The following is a 25,667-nucleotide window of genomic DNA, read 5'->3' as shown; positions in this document are numbered from 1 at the left end:
AAAAAAAAAAACAAATTTATTCATCAGTTTAGGCCGATATGTATTCTGCTTCATATTTTTTGTGGGAAAAAAAATCTCAATAAGCGTATATTGATTTTTTTTGCGCAAATGTTATCACATTTACAAAATAGGGGATAGATTTATGGCTTTTTTATTATTAATTATTTTTTTTTCACAATCAATGGCGGCAATCAGTGATGCATTTTTTTTTTTTTTTTTTGCTGGACTGCGACATTGCAGCGACCTCCTCCTCCTTTCTTCTTTCTTCTTTCTTCTTTCTTCTGCCATTATTACAGTAGTCAGTGCTAAAAATATGTACGGTTGTCCCAATGACACTGGCAAGGAAGGGGTTAACATCAGGGGCAATCAAGGGGTTAAATGTGTTCCCTCAGTGTGATTTATAACTGTTTGGGGGAATGTGTGACTGGGGGAAACGCACAGATCCATCTTCCTGCATAGCAGAAAAACAGGATTTGTGTGATCTCCCCTGTCAGAACGGGGATCTGTCTTGTTTACAAAGGCAGATCACTGTTCTGTCACTGCGGGTAACGATCATTGGTGATATAAATAAAAGTAGGTAACAGCGCTAGAATATTTTGTACAAAGAGGAACATTAGCAGCCAGCACAGTTCGTTGATCATCAAACTCAATAAAATATAGTCCAAAGTGCAGCGATCATTGGTGGCCGAGGGACATCGAGTACACCTGACCCACTGATTGGCTCTCCCGTTGGCCAATGGGAGCATGCCCACAAAAGCGAGTTCATGAGTCGACGTACATGGCGATTCATGGGATCGTGCCAACCTGCCACGGTATTATGATGGCGGCTGGTCGGCAAGTGGTTGAAAGTGTGCAAATTTAGCTTGACAAAGTAAATTAACAATTGTAGCACCCAAAAAATTGCATTTTTGGTTTGATAACTCATCATTTGGTTACCTTCATAGCATTTTACTACAATAAAAAGTTCTGTTGCCTTTCAGAATCTGTATAGTGTTTGCACAAATTCCACTACATAACGGTATGGGTATTTAATATTTTTGCTGAAATGACTATGTCCATAGATTGTAAGGAAGGAAGGCAGCAGAGACGCCTTAAAAATAATTAATGTAAACATTTTTTTTTTCATTACTAAAGTGACCGTTTCAGCTCATATAACAGTTATTAACCCCTTGCCGCTCTGTCACAGTAGATTTAATGTGACCGAGCGACAGCTGCAGGCTCAGCAACGTAAATAAATGTTGCCACCTTACGTCTGGGTTTGGGGCTCCCAGAAAGGACCTGCTGACCTGTGTTGTGATTCAGTATAGCACGAGTTTGTCAGCAGATTTCAGAGAATGATTTTGGCCACGAACCTGCTGATCGGTTGTAGCCAATCAGAACTCTGTGGACATAGGAATGGCAATCTGTCTATTTCTTCTACTTTAAAAATCAGGGGGGGAAACAGCCAGATTAGTAAAAGTAAAAAGCATCACACATTATGTCGCGTACGCACAATCGGACTTTCCGACAGTCTTCCCCACAGACTTTCGGCTGAGTTCCGACGGACTTTCTGAACGAACGGACTTGGCCACACATGAACGGACTCGTTTTCAACGTGATTACATAAACGGGACTAAAGGAAGTTCAACAGTCAGTAGCAAATAGCTGTCCTTGCGTCGTATTTGGTATGTCGGACCAGCACACAGATGAACGGTTTCCTGATTTTAGTCCATCGGATAGATTTGAAACATGTTCTAATTTTTTTTTTTTTTTTTTTTTTTTATTATTGGACTAGCCCAACACATTCGGATTGTCCGACGGACTGATCCCGTCGGACCTATTCTGCCGGAAAGTCCGGTCGTGTGTACGCGGCATTACACTTGTTAGGCACAGTTAACCCCCTGATTGCTCCTATATGTTAATCCTTTTCCAGCCAGTGTCAGTTCAGTGTACAGTAATATCACTGTATTTATGACTTCAATGTCCCTCCCAGCCCGTGTCTTTTAGCGCCAGACTGCCCGCCACACTATTGCAGTTCCACTAGAATTTACTGATCACCGCCACTACAGTATAGGGTTTATAGCTGTGTGTGTATGTATATATCTCATTGTTTTGTAGATGCTACTGTATAACTTTTGCCCGAACCAATCAATGTAAACTTGTGTTTTTTATTTTTTTTTGTCTTTTGTTCTTTTCCAATGACATTAACAGTATTAATTTTGGCCTGAATTTATAAAGAATTTTTTGTTTTTGAGTGTTTTTTTTTTTTTTTTTTATATCAGATATATATTTGTGTAACAAAGTAGAAAATATTATTTTTATCAAAAAATGTAGGTCTATATTTTATTTTATATAATATAAAAAACTCTGTGGTGATCAAATACCTCTATTTGTGTGAAAAAAAGCCAGTTCATACCACATGCAGTCCAGTGTTTTTTTTTTTTTTTTTTTTTTTTTCTTCTGCATCAAAACCGTTATATGGTTTCCAATGGAATAGGTCACACCAGTGTGGTCGGTTCCAGGAAAAAAAAAAGTAGAATATACTGTACCGGAACATGGTAAAATGCATCAAATCCCACCAGAATGCACTGGATCTACTATAGTGTGTGTTTGTGGGGGGGTAATAGGAAGCAAAATCATCTGGAAACATACCAAAATGCATCAAAAACGCATCCAGAACAAATCTGAAGTGTGTTTTTGTGGTGTTAACCAGCCCTAATTGTGTACAGTGTTGCGTGACCGAGCAATTGCCAGTTAAAGTAGCGCAGTGCAAAATACCAAAAAATGGCCTGGTCATGAAGGAGGCAAAACCTTCTGGAGGTCAAGTAGTTAAGCATGATTGATTGATTAGTGCTGTGCAAAAGTACTGATGCCTTTTTATATCTTGCTCACAAACATGTAATGGCAGGGGTAGATAAGGTTCAGCTATCTATATTATATATGGTTGTTAGCCTTGAACACAATACCAAAGTCTAGTGTGGTGTATGGAAGGCCAAACTTGTCCAATTTTATAGGCCCATTTTGAAGCTATTAAAAGCTAAAAGTTAAGCACAGGTAGCTGGACACTGTCATGGGGGACATGTACCCATAAGAAAAAAAAAAGTAGTGAAAAGTACTATTCAGTGGGTAAAAAAAACAAAAAACATTAAGATAACATTTAATGATTATAGTATATTCCTTTTGAACATGATGTTTAAAAAGAATATAGGTTTCCCAATAAACCAGACCTTCCTGTATCATACCAGGCCACATGACTTTTAACAATGGGTGGGGGTTTAAGGGTTAATCCCCCCCCCCCCCCCCCCCCAAACTTCTTTGTTTCTTGTGACATATATATTGGAATAAAGACGATGCATCTGTCTTCCATCCCATCCCTTTCCTTCCCTTTTTGGTAAATCATATGTACTGACATGAGTCTGCTGGATGTTTTGAAGCATGGGAATCTAAGCCCCTGTACACACGGTCGGAAATTCCGACGGGAATGGTCCGTTCGGACCATGTTGTCGGATAATCCGACCGTGTGTGGGCTACATCGGACTTTTTCCGTTGGAATGTCCGACCAACAAAGTTTGAGAGCTGGATATAAAATTTTCCCACAACATGATCTGATCGGATCGGATTTTCCGACAACTTTGTCCAACCGTGTGTATGTATGCAACACAAGTTTTGGACAATATCCCTTGGATTTTGGTGTCGGAATGTCCGACCGTGTGTACAAGGGCTAACAGTTATAACACATGCAGCTCACCATTGTTTATATACATCGATCAGCCAAAACATTATGACCACCCACCTAATATTGAGTATGTTCCCTCATTTGCTTCCAAAACAACCCCTGCCTCTGCTAGTTTTGTCTTTTTCCCATCCTGGTGCCATCTCTTCCCCAGGAAGTTATTATGTTAGCACATATTCGGCCATCCATGTGATATAGTTACATAGTTAGGTTGAAAAAAGACACATGTTCATCCAGTTCAACCACAAAAATAATAATATCATACAATCCCATATACCCAATTCTATACCCACAGTTGATCCAGAGGAAGGCAAAAAACCCCAGCAGAGCATGATCCAATTTGCTAAAGCAGGGGAAAAAATTCCTTCCTGATCCCCCCCCCCCCCGAGAGGCAATCGGATTTTCCCCCAGATCAACTTTACCTATATGTGGTAATGTTAGTACCCAGTTATATTACGTACACTTAGGAAATAATCCAGGCCCTTCTTAAAGCAATCCACTGAGCTGGCCATAACCACCTCTGCAGGGAGTCTATTCCACATTTTCACAGCTCTTACTGTGAAGAAACCTTTCCATATTTGGAGATGAAATCTCTTTTCCTCTAGACGTAAAGAGTGCCCCCTTGTCCTCTTTGTTGACTGTAAAGTGAATTATAACAAAAAAGTGTAGCGATTAGGTTGCAACAAGCCACATGAACCAGTAAGGCACTAATTCAAGCAAAGAAAATTACATACACTTCAAAAAAAAGAAAATATGTGTAAATTCCGTTGTATATCAAGAGATCTTACTCCCAGGTGGAAGAGTGCATGAACCTCATGCACACAAAAGGTTAAAGTAAATAAAATTAATTTAACATATACAGTCCATCAAGTGAACGTCTAACAGTCCTTGAAATGTGTAATATCAATCACAATTCCAAACTTGAGGTGACGTGAAAAAAGGTGAAATTCAACTTCTGATGTGTAGAATAATGCCACCACCACCGTGATAAAGAAGGGGAGAGGAGGCTTACCAAATGACGTGGACTCAGAGGAAGGCTTACGCCTCTCGAGTCATATGGGTCTGTAGGTTAGCAAACCAGATAATCATACATCTAGTATGTAATCTCCCGCATGTCTTCAGGTCATGAAATCATCCGTAGCGATCCTTCTATATTGCTCATCCCACGAAAATAGGGGGCTCAGGTATCAAAGACCATGGAAGTAGAAAACTAGCATAGCGTGATACCGTTTTTAACATCCAATTTATTAAAAAATAATAATAAAATTACACTCACATTTGGTTCAATCGTAATCACATAGTCAGAAAGTAGCGATGTCTGTAAGGGGGTCCAGCTGACGCGTTTCAACTAAACAGTCATCCTCTGGGGTGTGGACCCCCCCCCCCCCAAACAGCATCGCTTATAAGTACAAAATGACCCCAAAATAACCAATGACCCCGGAAGCACTTGGCACTTCCGGTCACATGTTCCGGAAGTGTATATATTAAAAACTCCTCCATATATATTTATTATCCTTACATATAGAATCATCCCCATCAGAGATGTCCGCCAAATATCCAAAATATAAACGAGACTGTTAATATTTGGATATGAAAGATTTTCCACATCTTGGGCATAAATTAGCATCCGTCCTGTGTCATAACCAAGCCTCGTTCTGATCACGAGGCCTGGCCATCTGTAAAGTGAATAACACCAAGTTCACTATATGGACCCCTTATATATTTGTACATGTTGATCATATCCCCCCTTAATCTCCTCTTATCGAGAGGGAATAAATTCAGTTCCTCTAATCTTTCCTCATAGCTGAGTTCCTCCATGCCTCTTTCCTCCATGCCTCTTATCAGTTTGGTTGCCCTTCTCTGCACTTTCTCCAGTTCCCCGATATCCTTTTTGAGAACTGGTGCCCAAAACTGAACTGCATTTTCCAGATGAGGTCTTACTAATGATTTGAACAGGGGCAAAATGAAACCACAGCTTGGCATTGCATGCTATTATTGAGCTTATGATCTACCGAAAACCCCCAGATCCTTCTCCACTATGGATTCCCCCAATTGTACTCCCCTTAGCATGTATGATGCATGCATATTCTTAGCCCCCAAGTGCATAACTTTACATTTCTCAACATTAAACCTCATCTGCCACATAGTCGCCCATTTAGACAGAGCATTGAGGTCGGCTTGTAAATTGGAGACATCCTGTAAGGAGGATATTCCACTGCATAGCTTGGTGTCATCTGTAAAGATGGAAATGTTACTTTTGATGCCAGACCCAATATGATTTATAAAGATATTAAAAAGTAAGGGTCCCAGCACTGAACCTTGGGGTACACCATTGATAATCTTAGACCATTCAGAGTAAGAATCATTAACCACTACTCTCTGAATTCTGTCTTTTAGCCAGTTTTCTATCCATTTACAAACTGATATTTCCAAACCTGTAGACTTTACCTTACACATGAGCCGTGTGTGTGGAACTGTATCGAACGCTTTTGCAAAATCCAAGTATATCACGTCCACCGCCACCCCTCTGTCCAAGGTTTTACTTACCACCCCATAAAAAGAAATCAGGTTTGTCTGGCAACTTCTGTCTTTCATGAATCCATGCTGTCTGTTGCTTAAAATAAAAGAAAATACATTTGTTTCATTAGACCAGACCAGAACATAAGGACTCCACTACAGAGTCAAGTCAGTTTGTATAAGATAATCCCAGAAAAATGTAAAGCCATCTCATAAGAAGTGGCTGGAGTTACACAGTGTATCTAGTTTTTCTGTATAATGCACGAAATTCATCATAAAATCAAAATGGAAGAATCCACATAGTGTAAATCCGACAAAAATCTTTTATTGCACTTTAAAAGTATGAATACTACTCCCCATAGATCAGAGGTCTCAAACTGGTGGCCCTCCAGCTGTTGAAAAACTACAAGTCCCATGAGGCATTGCAAGGCTGACAGTTAAGAGCAAGACTCCCAAAGGCAATGGCATGATGGGACTTGTAGTTTCGCAACATCTGGAGGGCCACCAGTTTGAGACCCCTGCCATAGATAAAAAAAGTATGCACTTTGTGAATACAACATTCCTGGGATGCATGGTACAAAGTTCCAGACAATGCTTCACAAATTTGCCAGTCCAGACGTCGCGTTCTGTTAGCTCTGCCCAACATGTTTCGTCATATCAGGGGTGCAAGATGTCACATATGACAACACATTGGGTGAAGCTAACAGACACAACATCGCCATGTCTATCTGGACTGGTAAATTTGCACAACAGAGGTCAAATGCATATTATAAAATCAAATTGTGTATAAAGTGCAGCACTTTGAGTGAGATTTTCTCCATGTGCAGTCTTCCACGACCGTAACACAGTATAGATAATGTCTTACCAGAAAGATGGAACCCACATGTCCAAATTCAATACGCACTTTTGTTTGGTACAATCTCCCATACAGGGTTACCTAGGAACATGGGCCAGTAAAACAACAAATATATCACTTTAAGGCTAGGTTCGCACCGAACCACGGAGGTACAGCACCGTAACCCTTTGCTGCCAGGTCTGTATGGTGTACGGACCTACAGCACTGCTTCCAGCTGGCCAGGTCCTTATGTTGTATGGACTTGATTCCTCCTCCTGCTATAACCTCATGGTCACGTCAGTGGCCATAACCTTATAGCAAAATTGTTCTGCAGACTCTGTTGAACAAACCTATAGCTCTGGTCAGTGGATTACAATCTGCTGATCAGAGTTTTACAACCCCCCCCCCCCCCCCCCCCCAGACAACTATCGCTACCAATCGCTTCTGTGTCTATTGATAACCTGGTCTACTATGTGTTAGTTTAGGAATGAATAGGAGTGACTCCTTTATTCATTTATGTAATGTGCCGCTTAGGCTGAAGAGAAAGGGACTGTCTTGGCGCTGAGCAGGCGGATGACAGGTCCGTGTGCTCCGCTGATGCATAGAGGACACAGACGCAGCCTGCTGTTCTCTATGGGGGTGGATGGATGGAAACACACCACTTGTCTGTTTCCATCTGATTCTTATCTGATTCAATCTGCTAGAGAATGGGGAACGGATCCCCATCCAACTGTATTTGGTAGACTGGATTGAATCGGATGCAGGCAGGAGTAAACACACGTCCATTTACAGCGCCTAGAGGCGATTCAGTTCGCATTGTGCGCTATACAAGTATTTCATTCATTCACATCAGCCTCTCCATAGAAAACAATGGGTGGTCCGATCGGATCCGCCTGGAAAAACGTATAGGCAGACCCAATCGGTCTGCCCATGTAAAAGGGGCCTAAGGCCTTGTTTACACAGGACATGCACAGCGTACACCCATGCAAAGCCTTGTTTACCTGTACAGGGATGCACATGTATTCCATGCATCCCTGTGCAGGTAAATGTGGACCTCCAAGAGCATACACTTTAGTATTCCACATGTGAGCAATGCTTTAGTAGCAATTTGGCAGGAGTTGTGTAAGTTATGTTGTGTTTATGTGCACTAATAATGATTTTAGTGTATTTTTTGTGAAATGGCAATTTGATAAACATTTGCACAATTATGGTGGGGGCCAAAAAAACAGTAGCACTTTTTTTTTTTATTCTACAGGTCATTTGCTTTCAAAAAATTTATGGTTGGGGGGTCTTTTCAAATCCGCAAAGCTCTAAGTGCTTTTAAAAAAAATATTAATTTAATAAACATTTGCACAGATATGGAGGTGCCTTTTAAAAATCAGTAACACCTTGTTTTCATTCTGCTGGTCGTGTGCTTTCAGAAAATATATGGTTGGGGGGGGGGGGGGGTCTTTTACAAACTCTGAAAGCTGTAAGTGAAAAATGAAAACTTCCAGATTTCTTTAGACATGTTTGCTGACATCTGGCTTTTACCATAAAGGCACAATTCAAAATGTACAAATATTTGTTATTTATTAACTTAGTATAGGTTTTATATTTCGAAGGAATTTAGCAGGAATTTTGTAAAATATGCTATCTTCTAATCATGATTTTAGTGCATTTTAGTGACTATTGTTTTGGTAAACATTTGCACAAATATTGTGGTTAAAAATCGGTTGCACCTTCCTTTTTATTCTACTGGTCAATATGCTTTCAGAAAATGTATACAATAAAACCTAGGATTGCAAGCATAATTCGTTCCAGAAACATGCTTGTAATCCAAGGCACTTGTATATCAAAGCGAATTTCCCCATAACTAAGGAAACTCAAATGATTCATTCCACAACCATTTATTCATAGGCCCTTCAGTTTATAGTCCATATAAAAATATTATAGCAATGTGACCAGGTTGTGTAACCATAAAATGTCCATTCACAAATGGCAGCCTTTACAAGGGTATTAGAAGCAAAATCCAGCAGAAGCTTCAGAGTATTAAAGAGAAGAGAGGCGCCTCTAAGGGTAGCAATATGGTGCTAAATGATGCACCTTCGTTAAATGTAACCATATTGCTACATTTAGAGGCTCTTCTCCTCACTTTTATACTCAGTTGTGACATGACGCTACTTGTATATCAAGTCAAAATGTATTTAAAAATGTTGCTCGTCTTGCAAAATGCTCACTTCTCACACCAAGGTTTTACTGTAGTTTGGGGGGGGGGGTCTTTTACAAACTCTGAATGCTGTAAATGAAAAATTAAAGCCTCCAGATTTTTAGAGAAACTTGGTTATTTATGTGTATGTTCAATTTTCACCGTTTTGCAAAAAGGGGCAATTTTAAAATTTACAATATTTGTTATTAACTTAATTCAGGTTAAGCTTTTATATTTAGTAGAAATTTGCAGACATTTTGTAAAATTTGCTGTTTGTATCTGCTAATAAAGAGGTTAGTGTATTTTTAGTGAAAACATTGCTTTGGTAAACATTTGCACAAATTTTCATTGTGCCCTACAAAATCAATAGCACCTTAATTGTTTCCTACTGGTCATGAGCTTTCAGAAAATGTATGGTTTGGGGGTCTTTTACAAACTCTGAAAGCTGTAAGGGAAAAATAAAAAATAAAAGCAATGAAAGAATTGCAAAAATGGTCTGGGCAGCTGAGTTTAAAAAAGTGGAGCACAGGACCTGCCAGCGAAAAGCTTAAAGAATGCATGTTTTTGCACACACGTTAATGTGCACAACGTTAATCAGCTCATTCAAAATGAATAGGATGCTATGCACCTCAGCAAATTGGAAATCGGACCTGCACCTTTATTTTTATTTTTTATTTTTTTTTATATGAGCTTTTTTACTGAAATGCACCTCTAGTGGGGAGATGTGTTTGGGTCCCATACGGTGTAAAATGGGGCCTTACTCTTACCCACTGCTCTGCGGCTGTTCTGATTAGCTGTGATGGCTCCAAACCTAGTTCACCACACAGCTTCCAGACAGCTGAGTAGGTCACAGTTTTAAAATGTATACACTTAATAGAAGTCTCATTTCAAAAGCTGCAGCTTTAAAAAAAAAAAAAGTACATTAATGGACTTTTTATATCCTCCTTCCTGTGAAAAGGGAAAAATACTGCGCTAAAACCAAAAAAAAAAAAAAAAAAAGCTGCTAACGCTCAAACAAAGTCCAAAGATACATATGATACAATAGTGTAGCGCTAATTCATCCAGAATTTTTTTTTTTAATAAACTCAGAGTGATAATGAATTCAAAAGTAACAACCGTGAAAGTGAAAACGGAAACCTTCAAAGTAAATAAATAAATAAATGTGCATGCAGGGTCTTGTCAGATGTCACCCACAAAAAAACATATAACTAAGAGTCCCTCAGATTGGATAGTCCAATCAGGTGATGAATGACTCCATAGCCAATATAATATAATCACAGTAGGTCTTGAGTGGATCTCAAAGGATGGAAATCGTATGGAAAGATGAAACACTGTTACAAGATGTGTGGGATACAAATACCATACGGCAATGTATCATACGAGCTTGTAGCGCTAAAACCACTAGCGCAAAAGAGAAGACTGAACCAAGCCGGATCTAGGTGGTCAGGCCTGAAGGACAGCCAACAAAAAGGCAGCACCTATCCATACCAGTGATCTTGCGATGGGACAAATCCACAGGAATCCGATACGGTGCACCCAAATGGCTCGATGTGAATCCAGTACAGCATAGGAAATATGGGAAAATGGAAAAGAACTCCGATGGTGCAGGTCAAAAACGACTAAAAACTTTATTCACATCTTGCATAAAAACAGACGTGACAAATGTGATCACATAAAATATATAAAAAGTAAATAAAAAGCAATGTGGGAAGCACAAGATAAGCGTACCCACTGCTGTACATACTGTATACACTGTTTATTGCATTAATGTGGATTATATTTTTATTTTGGTCGTACTTCATAGGAAATCAATGTGTGTGTTTTTTTTTTTTTTTTTGCCTGTGTTTAAAAAAACTTACTTGTCCCAGGACATGGATGTAAATCATACCATTCCAACTGTGGTTTAAGTCTTCAGCTAGGCAATGGCTAAATTCTGTGCCTGATGCTGGAGAGGAAGTGCATTTTGTTCTATCTATGGTAGCAATCCTCTTGCTCAGCCATATCCAAAAGAAAGAGCAGTAGCAAAGATTAGTAAAATGTGTTTCTCTAGCAGAGCTTTTAAGCATCACATGAACCGCAACTGTACGGTTACAGTAACTACAGTGCATTGATGGGCAGGACGGTTCAGCTAGGAGATTGTTGCAGTATATATCTGAAAGTTAAAGCAGTTCTTTCTGTACCTAAATAAATTACAATTTTCCTTTTTTAACACTTCTCCTCCCTGTTTTGTTTTAGTTGTTAAGAAGTGGTGTGTGTGGCAGAGGGTATGTTTCTCCACGCAAGCCAATGTAGAATGCATAGCTCCTCTGTTCCAAACTGTGCAAGAAACTCCCCAGCCGATTCCAGCCAAGATCAAAGGTACCATCCCAAAATGGATCCAAGGCAGTCTTCTACGTAACGGACCTGGCAGATTTGAATTCGGAAATGACAAGTAAGAATGTTATTTGTTGATGTTAATGCAATGGAATATAGTGTGGTGTTTGTAGGCTTGTACAGTGGGGGAAATCATTTTGATCCCCTGCAGATTCTGTAAGTTTGTCCACTTACAAATACATGAAGGGTCTATAATTTTTTTTATCAGAGGTGTATTTTAACCTCTTGGCGTCCGCACTATAGCCAAATGACAGCCATAGCATGGACCTGAATTTCCGGGAGGCCGTCATGTGGTTAAGCTTTACTAGGCACTGAAAAAGTCACAAGGCTGCTTTGTAATGCCTTTGAGAAAAGGTATTTATCAGTTTATATTTACATTTCCATATTCTGTGTACTGTGGGAGACCAGATATAGTGAATGCAGGCTCTGGGTTTAGGAACACTTCAAAACAGAAGTATGTGTGTTTTTTTTTTTTTTTTTGTTGTTTTTTTTGTTTAGTGTTTTTTTTTTTTTTTTTTTAGATTCATACTTGCCTAGTAGGATGCAGCATGAGAGCATTGCTGCATCTGTCCCCCCCTTCTCTGCACTGAGAACTGAGCCACCGAACACCACCGATGGCTTGGTTCTCACATCTCCAGGAGGAGAGCTGCTGACTATCAGTCAGTGTCTCTCCTCTCTGCTTCTCTACACTCATTAGAGTGCTGATCTGTGGAGGGGTGGGAAGCAGCCATTTCAGTGGCTCGCTGAGACTGCCATCAGTCAAGGAAGCTGTCGGATTCATACTTTGGAAGTCGGGATGACGCGGTGCCTCGACTGATGGCAGCGAAGTCAGCGCAGAGCAGACTTCAGACCGCTCTCCGCTGAAAACGGGTCACAGGAGTACAAAACAAATTGCACTCCTGTGACCCAGAGCAGAAGCCCAGCCTAAAAAGCTCAGTCTGGACTTCAAGGACAGGAAGGAACTCGATGTTCGCCGGTGGCCAGCGATTACGGTGGGGAGAGGCCGAACAGGGAGATGCCTATTTAAACAAGGCATTTCCCTGTTCTGCCTTGTGACATGACAGAGATCCACTGCTCCCTGTCATGTCAGTGGTAGCCCATCCCCCCTACAGTTAGAACACCCCCCTAGGACACGTTTAACCCCTTGATAGCTCCCTAGTGTTTAACCCCTTCCCAGCCAGTGTCATTTACACAGTAATTATTATAGAGGTTTTATATAGCGCCAACAGTTTGCGCAGTGCTTTACAACATGAGGGCAGACATTAGTTACATAAAAATAAATAAAAAATAATAATAAAAATGCCATAAATCTATCCCCCATTTTGTAGACGCTATAACTTTTTGCGCAAAAAAAAGCATAGGTGATCAAATACCACCAAAAAAATTGCTCTATTTGTGGGGAAAAAAAATACATAAATTTTGTTTGGGTACAACATCACACGGTTGCGCAATTGTCAGCTAAAGTGATGCAGTGTCGAATTGCAAAAAATGCTCTGGTCAGGAAGGGATTAAAAAAAAAAAAAATAAGGGTTTCATAATTTGTTATACAATTTTGAAAACGGGTCATTTTTCTCCTTCATTGATGTGCACTGATAAGGCAGCACTGAAGGGTAACACTGGTAGGTGACACTGATGGGCAGCACTGATGATGTGGCACTGGTGGGCACAGATAAGGCGGTGAAGGTCTTGTTACGGACCGATATTGTCAGCGTGAGGAAAAGAAAAGCCGATTACCGATTTTGTTGTCATTGGCTGACAGCTGATCACGTGGTAAGGGGCGGAGGTCGACTCCTTAGTCTGAGTCTCATTGACTGGCTGATCAGAATGCATGGTCTCGGGAGGATGTACATGGAAACTTCCCAACAATTGAGGCCTGCGCTGTAGCTGTCTTTCGGTTATAGCGTGGGCAGGAGGTGATCAATGTAATAGTAAAATAATACAAATCATGAACATAGTCAAAATCAGAAGCCAGGGTTAGGAAGCCAAAACGGGTAATCGGAGAGCCAGGAATCTTCATAGTTAGAAGTCAAAGATCAGGAAGTAGAAGAAACATCAGCCAGGCAAAGTTGAGCAGGAACACAGCAGAGAGACGCACTGGATATGTTGACCAAAGCAAAGGCACCGAAGGCAGTTTAAATAGCCAAAAAGGGCTGCCTGTAGGCTGGACTAATGAGACAGGTAATGGTAACCAGGTGAGATGCACATTAACCACTTGCCGACCGCCGCACGACGATATACGTCGACAGAATGGCACGGGCAGGCATATGGGCGTACCTGTACGTCCCTGCCTTCCCGCGGGTGGGGGGCCCGATCGGGCCCCCCCCCCCGGTGCCAGCGGCGGTCGGTATCCGTGCAGGAGCGATCCGGGATGAGGGGGCGGCCATTCATTCATGGCCACCCCCTCGCGATCGCTCCTGACGAATGGAAGTGAAGCATTGCATCACTTCCTCTCCTGTAATGTAAACACAGGCAGAGGAAGTGATGTAATCTCTCCTCCGTGTCGGTATTTTTCGTTCCGGCACCGAGGAGAGAGGATCGGTTAGTTGCACCAACACGACACTACACAGTAGAACATGCCAGGCACACTCACACCCCCCCTTTACCCCCCGATCACCCCCCCAATTACCCCTGCCCCCCCAGTCACAGTGACACCAATTGCATTTTTTTTTATAGCATTGGTGTCATTTGTGACTGTAATAACTGTTAGGGCAGTTAGGGTTAGCCCCCTTTAGTTCTAAGGTACCCCCCTAACCCCCCCAATAAAGGTTTAACCCCGTGATCACCCCCCGTCGCCAGTGTCACTAAGGCTGGGTTCACATTGCAGCGGTTTATGAGAACGGATGTGATTCGCACCGCACTGCAGTGCAAATCACATCCGATCTCTGTGCGATTCGAGTTCAGCCATACAGATAGTATGGCTGAATTCGCGCCGCACCCGCCGCAAATTCGCACGGGACCCTTTTTTTGGTCCGCAGCAGAATCGGATCGCATGGGTGTTCACACCATGCGATCCGAGTTTGCAGATCGCACTGCGATATGCGAACTGATCTGGGGGTGTCATTAACATTTCACTGACACTCCCAGCAGTTCGCATAGGGCAGTGTGAACTGCCGCCGGGAGGCATGCGATGCAGGAACCCGCCGCGGATTCGTGGCGTTCCCGCATCGCTCCAGTGTGAACCCAGCCTAATAAGCGATCGTTTTTCTGATCGCTGTATTAGTGTCACAGGTGACGCTAGTTAGGCAGGTAGGTATTTAGGTTCGCCGCAGCTTTTTATAGCGCCAGGGACCCCCATATACTACCGCATGAAGCCCCCTGATTGCCCCCTAGTTAACCCTTTCACCAGTGATCACCATATAACTGTTACAGGTGACGCTGGTTGGTTAGTTATTTTTTTATAGTTTCAGGGCACCTGCCATTTATTACCTAGTCTCACTAGTGTACCCCTAAATTTAGGGGTGTCTACTTTCCAAAATGGGGTCATTTGGGGGGGGTTTGTGCCATCTTGGCATTTTATGGCATTCAAAACTGTAACGCCCTTAGAAAGCCTGAAGGCGGTGCTTGGTTTTCGGGGCCCCGTACGCGGCTAGGCTCCCAAAAAGTCCCACATATGGGGTATCCCCGTACTCAGGAGAAGCATCAGAACTTATTTTGGGGTGTCATTTCAGATATGCCCATGGCATGTGTGAGCAATATATCATTTAGTGACAACTTTGTGAAAAAAAAATAAAAATAAATAAAAGTTTGTAATTTTCCCGCAACTTGTGCCAAATATAAAATATTCCATGGACTCAACATGCCTCTCAGCAAATAGCTTGGGGTGTCTACTTTCTAAAATGGGGTCATTTGTGGGGGTTTTGTGCCATATTGGCATTTTATGGCCTTCAAAACTGTGATAGGTAGTGAGGAGTGAAATTACAAATGTATGTTCTTAGAAATCCTGAAGGCGGTGTTTGGCTTTCGGGGCCCCGTACGCGGCTAGGCTTCCAAAAAGTCGACCACATGTGGTATCCCCGTACTCAGGAGAAGCAGCAGAATGTATTTTGGGTTACAATTCTACATATAACCATGGCATGTGTGAGCAATATATAATTTAGTGACAACTTTGTGTAAAAAAAAAAAAAATAAAAAAAAAAAAATTTTTTTTTGTCATTATTCAATCACTTGAGGCAAAAAAATAAAATATTCAATGGGCTCAACATGCCTCTTATCAATTTCCTTAGGGTATCTACTTTCCAAAATGGGGTCATTTGGGGGGGTTTTGTACTGCCCTGCCATTTTAGCACCTCAGGAAATAAGATAGGCAGTCATAAACTAAAAGCTGCGTAAATTCCAGAAAACGTACCTTAGTTTGTAGATGTGACAACTTTTGCGCAAACCAATAAATATACAGTTATTGACTTTTTTTTTTACCAAAGACATGTGGCTGAATACATTTTGGCCTAAATGTATGACTAAAATTGAGTTTATTGGATTTTTCTAATAACAAAAAGTAGAAAATATCATTTTTTTTCAAAATTTGCGGTCTTTTTACGTTTATATCGCAAAAAATAAAAATCGCAGAGTCAGTCAAATACCTTTTAAAAGAAAGCTCTATTTGTGGGAAAAAAAGGACGCAAATTTTGTTTGGGTACAACATTGCATGACCGCGCAATTACCAGTTAAAGCAGCGCAGTGCCAAATTGTAAAAAGACCTCTCTGGTCATTGACCAGCAAAATGGTCCGGTCTGAAAGTGGTTAAAGAAGAACGATGATGTGTCACCAGCACTCTGTTGCACTCATTTTCATTTTTATTAAAACAAATGTCACATCAGTCACGTAACTAAGGCTTACCTGACTGATATGTCATCGCACTAATAACCATGTTTATGATTGCAACAGAATGTTGGTGATGGCTCATCATTCTGTGGTTTATGTGGTGCCATCCACTGATGTCACTACAAGCACCCATCTGGCACCATGATCAAACACTGTATAAACTTGTGTCCATGATATCTCAGGTTGTTAGCGTTCTTGTTTTAGGCCCCTTTCACACTGGGGTGCTTTAGCGCTAACAATAGTGCCTGCAAAGCACCCTGAAACAGCTGCTGAGGGCTTTCACACTGGAGCGGTGAGTTTGCAGGGCGGTCAAAAAAGTCCTGCAAGCCGCATTTACCGCTCCTAAAGCGCCCCTTCCCATAGAAAACAATGGGGCAGCGCTGCAAACCCACCTGAAAATCGCCACTGCAGCGGCACTTTGCGGTCGGTTTTAACCCTTTTTCGGCCGCTAGTGGGGGTTAAAACTGCCCCGCTAGCGAAGCTAAAATGACAGTAAAGTGCCACTAAATAAAGCGCCGCTTTACCGCCAGCAAGGGGCGTGACTTGCGCATGCATTCACTTCTGCGCTTGAGCATGGATGGATGGGGCGTTTTACATTTTTTTTTTTTTCCCCTTATTTATTTTTACACTGTCCTTTTTTACGATCACTTTTATTGCTGTCACAAGGAATGTGACAGTAATAGGCAGTCACATGTACTCTTTATGGAGGGATCTGGGGTCTCCTCCATAAAGGAGGAGACCCCAGAAACCCCTCCTCCTGCACTTGAAAGTATTCAAAATGCCAACATTGGCGTATTTGATTACTTTCAATTTTTAAAAATTGGCTCCGTTGACTCCCGAGTAAACCAGAAGTAACGTTGCTTCTGGGTTACTACATCCGAGACCCGATCAAAGCCTATCCCGGCTTTGTTCGGGTCTCCGGCCAGCCAGCGGACGTTTCGGCTGGTCACTCAGGTCTCCTGGTGGGATGGGAGAGCCCAGGTGAGCAGGGGGGAGCGTCTCCTCCTGCTGCTTGTAATAACAGCCGAGCAGCTGCTTAGTCACATCCAGTTATTACAAGAGAGATGACCGTCCGCTCTAAAAAAATGGTATCGGGGTGATGCCAAATGATGCACAGGTATGTGATTTGGCGGGAAGTGGTTAGAACCTTTATCCCAAAAGTAAAAGTAAAAAAACAGTAGTAGTAATAGTAACTGCTTGTAAAGTGTCATTTGGAGTTTGGCTTCAATTTGTTAGTGTACCTAAATCTGCTAATGCATCTAACACCCCTCCCCCCCCCCTCAAATTAACAATGCTGCTATCCAAAGGTGCCTTTACTCCTTCATCCAGAGTGTAGGCACTTCAATACACTGTGTGTTATCTAATGATTGGTAAACTGCAATATATTACATTTTTGGTTTGGGATTTAATACTAATTTAAAGCGGGAGTCCGCCGGGAGTTCCGCCGTTTTTTTTTTGTTTTTTGTTTTTTTAAAGCCAGCAGCTACAAATACTGCTGCTGACTTTTAGAATAATGACACTTACCCGCCCAGCTCGCCCGCGATGTCAGCACCCGAAGCCGATCTCTCGATCGTCTCTCGGGTGCTGCTGCCGCCATCTTGGGTATGGGAATCAGGAAGTGGAGCCTTTCGGCTTCATTTCCCGGTTCCCTACTGTGCATGCGCGAGTCGCACTGCGCAATAAGGATGGTCGCCGCTGTCTGTGGGATCCGTGTGTTTCCCAGCAGGCAGAGGGGGACTTTCGGAAAGGGGAGTAGATTCTGCGGAAAGGGGCGTACCTTCTGCAGAATCTACGCCGGAAGTGGGTGCAGATACCTGTACTGTACAGGTACCTGCACCCCCCTCCCCCCTGAAAGGTGCCAATTGTGGCGCCGGAGGGGGGGAGGATTCCAATGAGCGGAAGGTCCACTTTAGGGTGGACCTCCACTTTAAGCATTGCAGCTTGATCCCTGTTGTAGAAAGAATGGTCCCAGGATAATATGACCTCTTTCCTGTTTTTTTTTTTTTTTTTTTTTTTTTTTTTTTACAAATAAGCCTTCATTCAAATATGTGTTTGTTTTATTTAAATGCAGGAAAATTTGAGCTGGGGATATAAACAAACGTCAAGTTCCCCTGCATTTAAATATACTTGCGTTTACATGCCTCTTTGCAATATAGATCTTTGAACTGTGTTAATATATTTATGTTCTGCATCCATTAATTTAAGAAACAAAAATTGGGGAAGGGGGAGAGAAGCACAACAATCGTAGTGTAGCACGTAAAGTGTAATTTTAATAGAAAATGTAAAAAAAGCAGTCACAAAGATAAAATAGAGCTCGGCACGGCAATCGGGTAGCCTCTTGGACAGAGATCAGACACACAACCAGGATGTCTTTCCTTGGTCTCCGGCAAGGGAACAGAGATGGAATAGAAGGAGGGAACCACTGTCACCGGAGAGCCAGAGCCATGGATGGAACAGATATGAAGCCACAATCTGTTGTAGGAAAATGCTGGAACAGGAACGCATTTCGAAGCAACTTTACTTCTTAGCCTTAAAAGCCTGTATTTCTTCTGAGGTTACCTGTGGGTTTTCTTTGAATTACAAACAATTCTTCTGGAAGTTGTAGCTGTAATCTTGGTCTACCTGATCTTGGCTTGGGATCAAGAGATCCTCAATTTTTCCACTTCCTAATAAGTGATTAAACAGTACTGATGGGCATATTCAAGGCTTTGGATATATTTTAATATCCTTTTCCATCTTTATAAAGTTCCATTACCTTGTTAAACAGGCCTTTGACAGTTCTTTTCTGCTCTTTATGGCTCAGTATCTAGCCTGCTCAGTGCATCCAATGCGAAAGCTAACAAACTCAATGACTATACACAGACACTACATGCAATTTAAAAAGCTACAGATGTGGGAAATTAACCTTTTATTTGTAGTCTTACCCTGTGTGTGTCACCTTTTTTGTCTGTACTAAGGCAAAACATTCCAGGGGATGGAAACTTTTGAGCAGGGCCACATGGGTGATTTCTGTTATGATTTAAAAAGGAGCCAAACAACTGTGTGATAATAAATTGCTTCTTATGATCACTATTCCTAAATAAAAGACCGTTTTTGATATGATCAGTCATATTTTCAATATCAATGCCAAAATGTCCCCATTTCTGCCAGGGGATGCAAACTTTTGAGCACAACTGTATTTTATATTGTTTGTATCTACGGAACAATTTTGGGTTACATGACAATATTTTTTTAGGCCTGTTTAAAGTTATTGTTTATTTTACATTTAATATTTTACTGTTGTTCAGTGTTCCCAGATCTCACTTTTTTCAATACCTGATTAGTATTTTTTATGAATGCTTAACTGGATAAATAGTGTCTTATGTCTGCCAGGTGTTCAGTTTTAATTAGACTATAATACCTGTTTAAAATATAGATGATCCTAAGAGAAGCTGTTAATGTAATTTCAAACAAGCACTAATTTACTGTATGTAGTGGGGTTGTTTGTATTATTTCCTACCTTGTTTAAGAATGGCATCTCTTGTTTCAGGTACAATCACTGGTTTGATGGCATGGCTTTAATGCACAACTTCCACATTGAAAATGGCTCTGTCACCTACATGAGCAAATTTCTGGAAAGTGACGCCTATATAAAGAATAAGACAGCGAATCGGATCGTATGTTCAGAGTTTGGTACTTTGGCAGCTCCAGACCCCTGCATGTCTGTATACGATCGCATGAAATCCAGATTCGATTTAAAAAAAGGTAAATACTCGATCTTGCTATATACTGTTTCTATATAGAAACAGTAGTGTCTATCTCTCTGGTGCCCAAACTGCAGCCCAGAGGCCACAGACAGTGATCTGTGACTTTGTGCTTACTCAAACCAATGAAAGCAAAATATTCTCTCTACTGGCTTTTAGTTGTTAAATGATTTGGTTTATTTCATTCACACTGTGGGATTTATTTACTAGGGATGCACCAAAATTTTGCCCGCCGAAACATATCAGCCGAAAATGGCCTTTTCAGAAAAATGGCGAAAAGGAAATCACGCTAATAACGGTGCCGAAAATGGAGTGGGGCCCACCCCTGATGTTGCCCAGTACGGGGGTGTCGTTCTAGCGCGGCGCACCGCAGTCGTCTCTTCTCCTCCTCCCCTCCCCTCCCTCCTCGCCGCGATCTCTGTGTGTCACAGAGCTTAACTACACAGACGGCACTAACAGTGTCCCGCCTCCTGTGACAGACGGCACAGTGATCCAATGGTGGGACATTGAATCGATGTCACGTGATTACAGGAGGCGGGACATCGTTACTGCGACCCAGGCAATTCAAATGCAGCTCCGTGACACACAGAGATCGCCGCTCTGATTCGGGAACTGGCAGGCTGCATGATGGGCACTGGCAAGCTGCATGACGGGCCAGGTGAGGCTGCATCTTTTAGGCACAAGCGGGCTGCATCTGAGGGGCACACGCAGGCTGCATGACGGGCACTGGTGAGGCTGCATTGATCTCTTATATCATGTTCAGTCTCTGACCGTCTCCTGTACCATGTCCGCAGTCTCTGACTGTCTCCTGTACCATGCCCCCAGTCTCTGACCGTCTCCTGTACCGTGCCCCCAGTCTCTGACCGTCTCCTGTACCGTGCCCCCAGTCTCTGACCGTCTCCTGTACCGTGCCCCCAGTCTGTGACCGTCTCCTGTACCGTGCCCCCAGTCTGTGACCGTCTCCTGTACCGTGCCCCCAGTCTGTGACCGTCTCCTGTACCGTGCCCCCAGTCTGTGACCGTCTCCTGTACCGTGCCCCCAGTCTGTGACCGTCTCCTGTACCGTGCCCCCAGTCTGTGACCGTCTCCTGTACCGTGCCCCCAGTCTGTGACCGTCTCCTGTACCGTGCCCCCAGTCTGTGACCGTCTCCTGTACCGTGCCCCCAGTCTGTGACCGTCTCCTGTACCGTGCCCCCAGTCTGTGACCGTCTCCTGTACCGTGCCCCCAGTCTGTGACCGTCTCCTGTACCGTGCCCCCAGTCTGTGACTGTCTCCTGTATAAAAATATTTTTGAAAACTTTTGGTATTGTTTCGGTTTTCGGCCTAGTGTATTTTTCATTTTTGGTATTGGTTTCGGCACCAAAAAACCCATTCGGTGCACCCCTATTATTTACTAAATTGTATCTCTTTTGACAAGTAAAGTCCTCTTATGTTCTATTGGCATCCCTCATACAGTATCTCTGTGAAGCTACAAGACCCAGTATGCCACTTTGTTTATTTATTTTTCTATTTCTTTTAGAACATATTCACGATGGTCTCGATTTACTTGCAATTATGGTATAACATGCAAGCCCTATTCATATTGTTGGACTGCATTAACGCACACACATTATTGCACAATGCGTTAAAGTGATTGGAAAGTCACGTTTTTTTTTTCTCGAGGTAAAATAAATACTTTCCTGCCCTGTGCAGTGGATTTGCACAGAGCAGCCCGGATCCTCCTCTTCTTGAGTCCCTCGCCGGCTCTCCAGGCACCTCCCTCCAGTTGAGTGCCCCCACAGCAAGCAGTTTGCTATAGGGGCATCAGAGCTGAGTCGCAGCTCCCTGTGTCCACACAGACACGCAGCTGCGGCTCTGGCCTTGATCCCTTTCTGTTCTTGCCAATGGCTGGGACAGCAACGTGACGCCAATGAGGAGGCGAGTCCCGGGCAGACAAGACATTACTACAACATCGCTGGATCTAGAGGGGGCTCAGGTAAGTTTTCGGGGAGCTGAGGTAGGCTGCTGCACACAGGCTTTTTAAAAAACCTTCTGCCTTTACAATCCCTTTATGACAACCAATTGATTGGTACAGACTGCCTGATGCATAATACAGAACATATTGCAGTGCACACATTCAAGAATGACATTTCCAGCAGGCTAGTTAAAAACACCTGAACATATTCAAAAAATGGTATGGAGAACCCCTCTCCCTCTTCATTACCTCTTATTTAGTGACCTCCAGTGCATAGGAGGAATCCCTTCAGTTCTCCCACATTGGTTTGGCTCCCATGGTTGAGACGCAGGATCTTTCATTCTATTACTAGGGTAGGACCCACTAATTTGAGGTACTTTGACACAGTAAGTGGGCTTAGCACTATATAACCATATAGTGTGACCAAACCCCCTTATTTTTTTTTATATGTTTAGGTGTTTTTAACTAGCCTGCTGGAAATGTAATTCTTGAATGTGTGCGCTGTAATATGTTCTGTATTGGTTGTTGTTCTTATAGCGGCACCATCTTGAATCTAAACGCATTGGGGTGTGCCCCCCAAATATGTTCCCTGCCTGATGCATAAAACACTCCAAAAATGTGCATGTACTGCTGATGGTAAAGCAGCACAGTACGATGCATAGTCGTGTGTTACTGTGCGCTACAACACACGTTTGTTGGCAAGGTGCTTTGGATGCCACTTCATTACTGCAGCACAATGATGCAAACAGGCCCTGAGCCAAGACATAATCATTACTTTTGCAGGTTGCCTCTGTATTATTGTAGTGCTTTATTACTTCAGTAGACATAACTCGCGTTTTTTGTTTTTTTTTCAATCCCTTTCAGCATCCACTGACAACTGTAGCGTAAACTATGTGATTTATAAAGGGGATTATTATGTCAGCACTGAGACCAATTTTATGCGAAAAGTGGATCCGGCAACTCTAAAAACACTGGACAAGGTAATATAAAAAAAATATATTCCAGAAAGGATTTTATAAGATTCAAAGGACTTCGATGAAGAGCAGGGCACCTGACTCTAAATATCCGCCCAGAACACTGAAAAATGTTGGTAGTTTTTAACTAGTCTAGTCACTCAAATTTATGGGGAACAGTGGTTATCATGTGTTCTAAAGTAATGCATTATTTAATTACAATTAAATTATTTTTTTATGATTACAGATATTTTTATAGCCCCAGCAATTTATTACAGGTATTCTTATAGCCCTAACAATTTACACTTGTACATTCACATCAGTCCTTGCCCTTAAGGAGTTTACAATCTCCAAGGTCCCTCCTCCTCCTCTGCATACGTACACATACTTGGGCCAATTTAGATGAGCTCATGAACCTATCGGGAATGGGAGAAAACCCATGCAAGCACAGGGAGAACATGCAAACTCCATACAGTTCGTGTCCCAAATGGGATTTGAACCCAGGACCATAGTGCTGCAAAATAGGATGCTAACCAATAGGCCACTATCCTGCCTTTTTGAGCGTTTATCAAACACTATCCTCTATCTGCTTATTCCCAAAACTTCTGATATCTCATCCCATTATCCACTGCCAAAAGCGCTGGGATGTCACTGACATCTCTGACATCTCTGATATTCATCTTCACTATTATAAATATATTTGGCCTGAATCTATATGATGTTATTTGTGTGATTTTACTGAAGCATGCTCTTCCAAGTGCAGATAAACATTAGAGACCAATCATAAGACACCTGCAACTACAATAGGCTGAGATTATGTGGAGCATAAATGATCCCATCAAACGTAGTGCACTTCTGTTCGAGAAAATGTTTTTTGGAAATTGGAGCTTATTGTTGCTAATGTACAGTAGTGCCCAACCCACACTCTGCTCACCCTGAGCAGTATAAGTTAAGTGCCAAAAGTCCTATGGCTCTAGAAAAAGCCCCTAAGGGAGGGACAACGCATTCTGCTTTCATGTAGGAAACCGTTTTTAAGCTGGAGGAACATCAGTACCAAGTCCAGGTTCACACTTGCTCGCTCTGCGAGATCGCATGTGATTCGCACCGCACTGCAAGTGAGATTTCCGTGGAATGTGATTTCAGCCATACATATAGTATCTCTGATATCGCATTCAGAGAAAACTCGCACAGGACCCATTTTGTTTTGTTTTTTGGTCTGCGCCAGAATCGGATCGCATTTGTGTTCACACCTATGCGATCCGATTCATGTCCGAACTGTCAGTTCGCAGTGTGATGTGCAAGCTGAAATGGGGGTGTCATTAACATTAAATTGACACTCCCAGCAGTTTGCATATGGCAGTGTGAACTGCCGTGCCAGTCTGGTGCGATGTGGGAACCCGCAGTGGATTTTATTTTTAACTTGTTTCCCTTGTTTAATTTAGTTACGTAGTATTAACAGAATGTTGAATTGGCCTATCAGTGCCACACCCCTATTTTAAATTCAAAGAGACTAAAACAACTAAGCATGGAGGGACTTTGAAGGTACAACACAAATTAACAGTTAAAATATAAAGTTTATTGCACATTTACAAAATTCATCATTTAAAAAAAGACCTTTTTTATATATTGCTAAAAAATCGGATTCTACATAAAATGAACTTTATTGCTTAAGACTATCCAAGTAAAGCCCCATACACACTACGTATCAGATTTTCTGCTGATTTTTTTCCTTCAGGTTTACCAAAACCATGTAGCAGAAGGGCCTGCCTGATTGCATACAAATTGAAACTCCTAAGGTTTGACCTTATATTATATGGTTTTGGTAAATCTGAAGGAAAAAATCATCAGAAAATCTGATAGTGTGTATGGGGCTTTAGGGTACATGTGCTTGTAACCCGGCTTTAAACTTAAATAGTAAATTAAGCACATAAAGGTGACCCATACAGTATGTCACAAAAGTGAGTACACGCCTTGCATTTTTGTAAATATTATATCTTTTCATGTGACAACACTGGAGAAATGACACTTTGCTACAATGTGAAGTAGTGAGTGTACAGCTTGTATAGCAGTGTAAATATGCTGTCCCCTCAAAATAACTCAACACACAGCCAATAATGTCTAAACCGCTGGCAACAAAAGTGAGTACATCCCTAAGGGAAAATGTCCAAATTGGGCCCAAAGTGTCAATATTTTGTGTGGCCACCATTATTTTCACCAGAGCTTCACAGGTTGCCACTGGAGTCCTCTTCCACTCCTTCATAATGACATCGTGGAGCTGGTGGATGTTGGCAACCTTGCGCTCCTCCACCTTCCGTTTTGAGGGTGTCCCACAAATGCTCAATAGAGACCTGCTTGGCCAGTCAATCACCTTTACTTCACCTTAGACATTTTCACTTAGGGGGTGTACTCACATTTGTTGCCAACAGTTTAGACATGAATGGCTGTGTTGAGTTATTTTGAAGGGACAGCAAACTGACACTGCTATACAAGCTGTACACTCACTACTTTACATTGTAGCAAAGTGTCATTTCTTCAGTGTTGTCACATGAAAAGAGATAATAAAATATTTACAAAA

General features: G+C 42.0%; 1 protein-coding gene across 2 annotated transcripts in view; it reads left to right on the top strand.

Annotated features, from left to right (window-relative positions):
• LOC143934245 (carotenoid-cleaving dioxygenase, mitochondrial-like) overlaps positions 1-25,667 on the top strand; it is a 73,623-nt gene that overhangs the window by 12,865 nt on the left and 35,091 nt on the right. For both annotated transcript variants that reach the window (XM_077457687.1, XM_077457686.1), the window contains exons 2-4: positions 11,488-11,683; positions 19,973-20,187; positions 23,004-23,119. In XM_077457687.1, coding sequence (XP_077313813.1) covers positions 11,488-11,683; positions 19,973-20,187; positions 23,004-23,119 — 527 coding nt within the window. The remainder of the gene's footprint in view (positions 1-11,487; positions 11,684-19,972; positions 20,188-23,003; positions 23,120-25,667) is intronic.

The sequence above is a fragment of the Lithobates pipiens genome, unplaced genomic scaffold (assembly GCF_037356315.1).
Source record: "Lithobates pipiens isolate NorthernLeopardFrog02 unplaced genomic scaffold, aLitPip1_a1.2 Scaffold_27, whole genome shotgun sequence".
Classification (NCBI taxonomy): domain Eukaryota; kingdom Metazoa; phylum Chordata; class Amphibia; order Anura; family Ranidae; genus Lithobates; species Lithobates pipiens.
Note: the sequence above shows the minus strand (reverse complement) of the source record. Positions and strands in the feature narration are given on the sequence as shown.